The sequence below is a fragment of the Triplophysa dalaica genome, chromosome 13 (assembly GCF_015846415.1).
Source record: "Triplophysa dalaica isolate WHDGS20190420 chromosome 13, ASM1584641v1, whole genome shotgun sequence".
NCBI lineage: Eukaryota > Metazoa > Chordata > Actinopteri > Cypriniformes > Nemacheilidae > Triplophysa > Triplophysa dalaica.
Window position 1 is genome coordinate 4,023,865 of NC_079554.1, and position 9,558 is coordinate 4,033,422.

General features: G+C 39.0%; 1 protein-coding gene across 1 annotated transcript; it reads left to right on the forward strand.

Annotated features, from left to right (window-relative positions):
• Positions 1 to 646: 646 nt before the first annotated feature.
• LOC130434519 (cholesterol 24-hydroxylase-like) lies at positions 647 to 9,241 on the forward strand. The gene is given in 17 exon segments (XM_056764717.1): positions 647 to 781; positions 5,127 to 5,170; positions 5,530 to 5,610; positions 5,955 to 6,036; positions 6,115 to 6,188; positions 6,639 to 6,725; positions 6,798 to 6,936; positions 7,112 to 7,225; positions 7,314 to 7,470; positions 7,547 to 7,618; positions 7,685 to 7,757; positions 7,843 to 7,927; positions 8,015 to 8,125; positions 8,480 to 8,568; positions 8,691 to 8,716; positions 8,719 to 8,744; positions 8,838 to 9,241. Coding segments are annotated over 17 exon segments (1,548 nt in total). The 3' UTR covers positions 8,991 to 9,241.
• Positions 9,242 to 9,558: the final 317 nt, after the last annotated feature.

Genomic DNA, 9,558 nt, shown 5'->3' on the forward strand with positions numbered 1-9,558 from the left:
TGCCATAAACGAGGTAGAGAGCACCTTCGGTACGTAGCCCTGTCTCGGTTTGATGACCACCCTAGAATCATCAGGCCCAAATTCAAGACAGGCAGGGCTCACAGACAGCGCCTGTAAATCGGCCATGTGTTTAACAGATGAAAGCGCAAGCAGCAGAGCGGTCTTTAGCATCAGCTGAACGAAGGTCCACCGACTGTAAAGGCTCAAAGGGAGAGCTCTTCAGGGCTCTCAGCACCGTGGGAATATCCCATACAAGGATAGTAGAGGGGCAAGGTTGGGCAATGAGAGTTGTCTTCTGAGGCAAAGAAGTAGACCTCTTCCTTGACGAAGACCACCCAGATGTTCTGAACGTCAGAAGGTGGAGTGTCCATTCGTCTGAATGGACGTTTCTCCGACATAACATATCTGCTCCCCAGTTCAGTTTGCCTGGCACATGTGTTGGCCTCAGAGAGCGCAGATCGGACCTGGCCCATTCAAAGAGGCGGAGTACCAGGGAAAAAAGGCGCCTCGAGGAGAGGCCTCCCTGGTGAATTATGTGTGACACATGGCGTCTCCATAGAACTGGCAGGAAGTTGTGAAGGGCCTGCAACTCCAGGCAGTTGATGTGCAGGAATTTTCCCGATCTGAACAGTTGCCGAAAGCCGACATGCCATCACACAGAGCCCCCCAACCTGTTTTGGAGGCATCTATCGGGAAATGCCCAGGGGCACCCCATGCTCAAGCCACAGCGGTTTCCTCCAAGGAGCTGGGGCAGAGAGACAGACTCAATCCACTTGGATGTGTAAGCCTCCGAGATGCCAAGCTTGTGGCGGAACTCTCGGTTTCAGCCAGTACTGAAGTGGCCACATGTGGAGGATCTAACACGGCTTAGATGGGTGGGCTACTTTTGTCGCCCATCCAATGGCAGTGGGCAGACATAAGTGTGGGGCCAAATACTCATCGAGGGGATGCAGCTTCTCGTAGCCTTTTTCCTCTTCGCCGTCAATCGTGGTGAGAGCGGAGGAAGACGAGGGTCATAGACTGGGTGCATAGGGGGCGCGCCATGACCTGGTAAGTTCTTTGTGAACTCACGGAAAGAATTGTGAAGTCCGCTTGCTTTCAAGTGTCAGGCTGAGAGAAATGAAATGGCAAGTCATCTCTCCGTGGAGAAGGCGAGGCACACAGAGACGGCGTGAACCCGAACTCATCCAAGTGCTTAGATCCTCAGTGCTTATTTCCAATGATTTGTGGATCCTCAATGACTTAGATCCAAAATCGAAATATTACGAGACAACATAGCTAAAACCAAACCTCCAAGTGTGTCGGAAGAATTAGTTTCAACCGTCACCCAAAAAGAAAAGCTAGAGTGTTTTTCTCCTATAAATCAGGACGATTTAATTAAAATTATTGCAACATCCAAACCGACGACATGCTTATTAGACCCCATTCCGACTACTTTATTAAAAGAGTTACTACCTGCTGTAATTGTGCCCAGTTGTAACATAATCAACTCGTCAATTAATCTAGGAAATGTCCCCGGGCCCTTTAAGCTGGCTGTAATTAAGCCTCTTATCAAAAAACAAATTTAGACCCCAATGAACTTGGAAGCTATAGACCAATTTCAAATATCCCGTACTTGTCTAAAATACTAGAAAAAGTAGTGTCAACTCAACTGTGTACCTTCCTACAAAATAATAACATGAACGAAAAGTTTCAGTTTGGCTTTAGACCGCATCACAGCACTGAAACTGCGCTCATTAGAATTACAAATGACCTCCTGATTGCTTCAGATAAAGGTAACATCTCACTCTTAGTCCTGCTTGACCTTAGTGCTGCTTTCGATACTGTAGACCATAATATACTACTAGATCGTTTACACAATTATATCGGTATTCAGGGACATGCACTGCAATGGTTCAGATCTTACTTAACAGACAGATATCAATACGTCCATTTAAATCGGAAATCGTCAAATCTTACGCAAGTAAATTATGGATTACCTCAGGGATCGGTTTTAGGACCCTTGCTTTTCTCCATATACATGCTGCCCCTCGGCAACATTATTAGAAAACATGGAATTAGCTTCCACTGTTATGCAGATGATACTCAGCTATATATCTCATCAAGACCAGATGATTCCTTTAAGCTATCCAAACTGGCAGAGTGCATCGAGGACAGAAAACATTGGATGACAATTAATTTCCTCCTTTTAAACTCTAGCAAAACAGAAATATTACTTACAGCACCAAAATCAATTAAACAGAATATCTCCGACTACAGCCTGCAAATTGAAAGCTGCACTGTTACTCCAACAAATACAGTTAAAGACCTAGGTGTTATATTAGACGGCAACCGTCATTTAAAAATCACATCTCAAATATCACAAAAACAGCCTTCTTCCACCTTAGAAATGTTGCCAAATTACGAAATAGTTTGTGTGTTGCAGACGCAGAAAAGCTTATTCATGCATTTGTGACCTCACGGCTTGACTATTGTAATGCTCTACTTAGTGGTTGTCCTGTATCATCGATAAAAAAACTACAGTTAGTTCAGAATGCAGCTGCCAGAGTTCTTACTAGGTCAAGAAAATACGATCACATAACCCCAGTTTTATCATCGCTTCACTGGCTACCCATTAAGTATCGTATTGATTTTAAAATTATTTTAATTACTTACAAAGCCCTGAATGGTTTAGCACCTACTTACTTAACCGAGCTTTTATCACGTTACAACCCATCACGCTCTCTAAGATCTCAAAATTTAGGACTTTTGACAACATCTAGAATAACAAAATCCACCAAAGGGGGACGAGCTTTCTCATACGTAGCACCTAAACTCTGGAATAGCCTTCCTGATACTACTCGAGGGTCAGACTCTCCCAATTTAAATCTAGATTAAAGACACATCTTTTCAGCCAAGCTTTCACTTAATGCATAGTTAATGAACAGCAGCTACGCTAATTATTCTCTTTATTCTCTTTCCGGCTCTGCCTCAGGATGCCCATCCCAAGGTAGGAAGAAGTTCCACCATGTCCAAACGACCGACAGATGCCCATCCCCAATTTGAGATTACGCCAGCTACAGCTGCAGACTGACTGACCATCCCAGCTCCATCTAAGGCAATTCCACCAACAGCCAAGAGAAATATGACCATCGGACCATCCCAGCTCAGACAACTACATCCCCAACCAAGAGCAAAGACGGACTATTTGTATTATTAATGCTGAAGTTACAATATTTGGTATTAACTGCTAAACCAAATCCACATGTCAGCAGTCTGAGTGCAGATATTGCACGTCAGAGGGGATCTGGCCCTCCCGGTTGAGCCTGGTTTCTCCCGAGGTTTTTTTCTCCATTAATCAATCATTGGAGTTTGGGTTCCTCGCCACAACAGGGCAGTGTTGGCCTGCTCACCGGGAGACTGCATTCATTCATTTATTTAGAAATTAGATATTATTTATTAGAATGATCTTACTCGTTGTATAAATACCATGCACTATGCTGTGTTTTAACTTTTCTGTTTTTCCTGTTTGCCCCTGTAAAGCTGCTTTGAAACAATACACATTGTGAAAAGCGCTATATAAATAAACTTGAATTGAATTGAATTGAATTGAATTGTTATTCAAACTTTGAATTTGTTTTTGTCACCTTCTATTTTTTTCCAACAGTTAGATTTTTATGTCTATGGAAGATAAAGTAAGGAAAAGGAAAATGTATAAGGAAATATACGTTTTCTGGCAAAAAATATAATATACAAATTAAATACAAACAGCGGCATAATAGAACGCTAAATAACAAATAAAAACTTTGGAAACATTATCAGCACAAGCAGCGATGCTAGCGTGCTAATGCTCTGCTTAACAGAGGCAAACACACTAGAATAATTTAAATAAACATCAACATTATCTCGTAATCAACACCATTAATACACAAGTAGCAATCACAGTCAACAATATCAGTGCCATTATTTACAAACATGAATGTAAACTTACTTTATCATAAATATTATTTTGCGCATCAGAATGGAACACGTGATGATTAGTTTGCTGGCTAAATTTTTGTATTCACACCATACAACAAATTTGTATATAAGTGAGTCAACTATAGTCGCTTTCATCTTAACAACATAAACAAACATTAACTTTTATGACCCCAACCTAACTTTCTGTTCATATTCACAACCAATAGAGTGCCTGAAGATTATTTATTATACAAAACAAAAGAACATGGGATGTTACATGGCTAAACTTGTCTCTCCAATATTTTAAATTTAGACTGCAATACCAAACTCAACCGCTAGATATCAATTAACCATACGGTTTCTTTCAATGCGGCCAAATACAGGACCCATTCAACCAATCGTTTTTTTTAATGGGGTGATATTACACGGCTAAAACAAATATTATCGTTTGTTTAAGATGTAATGCAATGTGCATGCACAATTTAAGGTTAAATAACGCTGTATTTACTGTTTGAACCTCTCCCTTTCACCGCCTCTCTGAAATGAGCGGATTTTTACAAAGCTCTTCGCTCTGTAAAGTTAGGTGTGCTATGATTGACCAGTTTAGCAGTGCGTAGTGATTGGTCAAATACTGCAAGCGTGTGACGGAAATGTTACTCCTCTTACCATATTTGGAACATCAGGTTCCAAAGCAATTGTACTGGCAGGTACGAAAAGACTGCTTGCGTATACATTTGGCCGGTCATTTGAGCAACTTATAACACACCAAAGACACATAAAACACGTGTTCGCATCATATGCCCGCATCATATGCCCCTTTAATAAGATGAAAAAAATCAACAAATCTTTTGTTTAATACAATTTTTATACAGTTAAATTCTAATCTAAATTTATATGATCGAAAAATTAAATTGAAATATAAATAGTTTAGACAATAGCCAAACACAAACCGGAAGTTAACTGGGGATCAGATGTATGCGTACCATGAAGAGGTTCTATAACGTTACTCTTTACAATAGCCTATGCCATATGACCTTGTTTTGAAAAATTTAGAGTGTTAAGTACGATTCTAGAAATGCTCCAAAACAACTGAGATAATTTAAACTGAGATAAACTGTAAAATAGTGCTGTAAAAACATAACTATTTTAAAGAAAAAAATAGCACATTGTTTTAATCTTGGCTTCAGTGGAAGAAGACTACCCTCTGTCGTCCAAACCAGTTCAAAACAATGTAATGATACCCGGAAATACGAGAGATCTATAGTAACACATCAGACACAAGCCTAAATAGTATCCGCTGAAGTTAGCTAATCGAAGACGTAACGTTATACAGTACGATGACAGTCCTTCAGGAGATCACAGGATGGCTCTCATATATAATGTTTTACGTGCTCTGTGTTGCTTTAATCGCATTTGTTGCGTATTGTCTGTATGTTAGATATATACATCAGAAATACGATCATATACCTGGACCTCCAAGAGACGTTATGTATTCACAATGGGATTATACGATTAAAAAAATAATGCCATGACAACTTTGTTGTTTGTTGTAAGAGATAAGATATGCTAATGAGAAAACTTTTTTTATAGTTTTTTACTGGGACATACACCAACTTTTATAAAAGCAATAACGAAATCGGACGGCGTCATACACGATTTATTTTTGGAATGGTAAGAGCTGAAACCTTTTCACGTGTTAGTTGTTTAGATTATCTGATTAGCCTGAAATTTAAATAGTTTTATTGGCAAAATGTTAAGGCTTTACATTGCCAAAGCATTACATATACATTAGTACACAAATAGATCTAAACTAACCTTTGTCTAACATATAGCCTACATGGTAAAACAGTTGCTTGAAAAAACGGTGTAGTTCTCCATTTTCATTTCTCTATCAGACATACTGACTTTCTTGAATTTAATGCACAATAGACATACAGAAATGTTTTATTGGTGGTCAGGGTAAATACTGAAAGTCTATGTGTTCTTCACAATGTGCTTGTGTTTATGTTTTAAAGGGCAGTAAAATATGGTCCTGTCTACAGAATTAACAGCTTGCATTTTGTTGTTGTCATGATTTATTGCCCTGAGACAACTAAGGTAAACATTTTAACCTTAATTAGATTTATAATAAGTATAAAAAAACCATATAATCAAATCTCTGTCTGCTTATGTTAGACAGTATTGATGTCACCTAAGTATCCCAAAGATCCTTTCGTCTACAAACGCCTCTTTAACTTGTTTGGAAAAAGGTGAGTATTTCACTGTACCTTATACCAGATAGCAAAAATCATCTGGACCAGATCTGGCCCAGACCCTTCATAAATTCTGGGCCAGATGTGTAAAACGGACCTGGGCCGGTGTCTTTTAGCACAACGGGCCAACAGCGGCACAGATCCGTTTTCCTCATCTGGGCCAGCACTGGGCCAACTCTGGAACATCTCTGGTTTTTCTATAGTATTTCAGTCCAAATGCGGGACAGATCTGGTCCAGATCTGGTTCAGCTGACAGAATTTTAAATTGTATTTGGAGGGTTCTCTAGTTGTAAAATTGTGAAATGAAGCATACTGTTCAATGGCTAGATGATGTGCTATTCTTGGGTTCCTACACAATTGTCAGAACAATATGGTTATTTTTTAGCATGAAAGGAATTCCTTTAAGGTTTCTTGGTGACTCGAGGCACATTATTCCAATCTTCTCAGGTTCCTGGGAAATGGACTTGTGACGGCTATAGATCATGATGTCTGGTACAGGCAACGGCGCATTATGGATCCAGCCTTTAGCAGCTCGTGAGTCAAATACACAACATGTATGGAATAGGACACTGAAAACCTGAAAGTTGATGATATTTTATTCATCAGATACCTGCGAGGCCTTATGGGCACGTTTAATGAGATGTCAGAACGCCTCATGGACAAACTGGAGGAAACGGCAGACACGAAAACACCTGTCGTCATGCACAATTTGGTCAACTGTGTCACACTCGACGTCATTGCCAAGGTTTCACACTCCTTTCCTTTAACTCCTGTTTGATTTTATTCAGACCGTCAAGCATCTGAAAAGAAAAATTATATTTAAAAAAAAAAATTCACTGTAATTTACTTTAATTGTGTTCCAGAAAAAAGTCAGATCATCTGTTGCTGGGTTTATTATTTAAGTGTGTTTTTATCCACAGGTGGCTTTTGGAGTTGATTTAAATTTGACAAAGGATAATGGCTCCCCCCTGCAATATGCCATAGAGATGTGTTTACAGGGCATGGTGTATTATCTCAGAGACCCTTTTTTCAAGGTCGGAGAATTTTTTTATTATCAAGACTAATATGTATTCAATTATTACGGTTGTTACAGTGTTTTATATTTGTGAAACAAAACTTCAGATTAACCCCAAGAACTGGAAGACGGTACAACAAATAAGAGATGCAGCTGAACTCTTGCGTGCAACAGGAGAGAAATGGATACAAAACAGGAAGACAGCAGTGGAAAATGGTGAAGACGTCCCCAAAGACATCCTCACTCAAATTCTCAAGACAGCAGGTATTATAGGTCATATTTGACTGTGACTTTAAACATCATTAAAGTCAACATCTAACAGTTTTTATTTTTGCTGAAGAGGAGGAAAAAGCAAACAACTCGGAAGATCATGAGCTGATGCTGGACAATTTTGTCACTTTCTTTATAGCGGGTGAGTTACCGTGATGTGTGTGTTGTGTTCATAAACTTCAGCAGTTACAACCAACTTTCTCTGCAGGGCAAGAGACAACAGCCAATCAGCTCTCGTTTGCAATTATGGAATTAGGACGACACCCTGAGATATATAAACGGTAAAACACATACATTTTTCATGTTAAATGAATGTGTAATTCTAGCAGTCTGTTATTACCGTGTTGCATTTCTTTTATTTCCCAGAGCTAAAGCAGAAGTGGATGAAGTGCTCGGAACGAAACGTGAAATTGTATATGAAGACCTGGGAAAATTCAGTTACCTGTCTCAGGTCGGTCTATTGACACCTACAGTACTTTAGTAAACACTTCAGTCAAGAAGACTGTTGATTGCTCATGGTGTTATTGACTCTTTGCAGGTGTTGAAGGAAACACTGCGTTTGTACCCCACTGCTCCTGGAACATCTCGCTGGCTGCCTGATGACATCATTATAAATGGACTGAAAGTGCCAGGAGGATGTGCTGCTCTTGTGAGTATTCTCCACATAGAGTAAAGGTCTTTACACATACAGTCACATTTTCGTATTTGGTGCTCGTTTGTACAGTGTCTCTGAATTGTTGAACCCAGTTTAAATTTTTTGATGACGGACGCAAAAATCGGTGGCAATGTGTAAATGTCAACAACGTGAGGTCATTTATTTTTTTAACTTGCAGAAATGTATACGCAAATTTCGGACTCAATGTGCAATGGCCTCTTTTTGAGTAATTCAGTTTCCTCAATATGTTCCACACTATCAAGTTTGGATATGTAAATATATAAAAATATATGTAAATGTGGCCTTTATCTCCAAAATTGTTTACTACTGCTGTCTTTTTTCAAACAGTTCAGTTCATATGTCTCCGGAAGATTGGAAATGTTTTTCAAAGATCCGCTGAAGTTTGATCCAGAGAGATTTGATGTGAATGCCCCAAAGTAAGTCATTTAACCAACAAGATCCTTTATGTTCTTTGCCATTTGCCAACTCAAATCATCTGCTGTGAGCACTGTTTAGTCAACTAATGTTTATCATATGTTTTCTTCCTTTTTTTTATAAGGCCTTATTACTGCTACTACCCATTTGCTCTTGTCGTGGGCAGGGCCTCGCACAGGTGATAAAACATAAACAGACAATTGAACTTTGTTCGCAGTGACATAATTTGTCAACTTTCACATCATTGTAATGGTCTTCTGTTGTGTTTCAGATGGAGGCGAAAGTTGTGCTCCCCAAACTGCTTCAGAGGTTTGAGTTCAGCCTGGTTCCTGGACAGTCTTTTGACATTAAAGACACAGGAACTCTGCGGCCGCAAAGTGTAGTAATCTGTACTATTAAACACTGCAGACAGGACGTGTTCTAGACTCTTGATTTCTAGACTTTTTTGTATTTTGTACTGATCAGTCTGTTGTTGTGTACTACATGTTTAATATTCCAAATGCACTTTCCTATTGATTGAATAATGTTTGCCACATAATTAAATTGTTTTTGTGCAGATATTGTGACCTTTCCTATGTCCTTTGTCCATGTGTGTCAAGTCCATCAATGCATAAAGATGGTCCAGATATACTTACGCAGGTGTCCAATGCAATGGAAGTTATGATACTAGTGTGAAGTTAAGCCTGTGGCCATAACAACAGTAAAGATAAATAAATAATTGTAACACTGCAATAAGCTGTTATTTGTTAAGAACTGTAACTAACAATGTAACTAACATTTACTAACAATACATAATATAGTTTTTCAGCATGATTTAAGTCTTGTTAATGTTAGTTAATGTCAATACAATAACTCATGTTAGTTCATGATGTAGAAGAGTCTATTGGCAAAAAGGGAAAGTGATACAAGCTATTTCTGTATGTCCCTCGTGTAGTCTTAACCTAGAGCTGTATAAACAATAACATAAAAGGATCATCTGAAACTCTTTATTT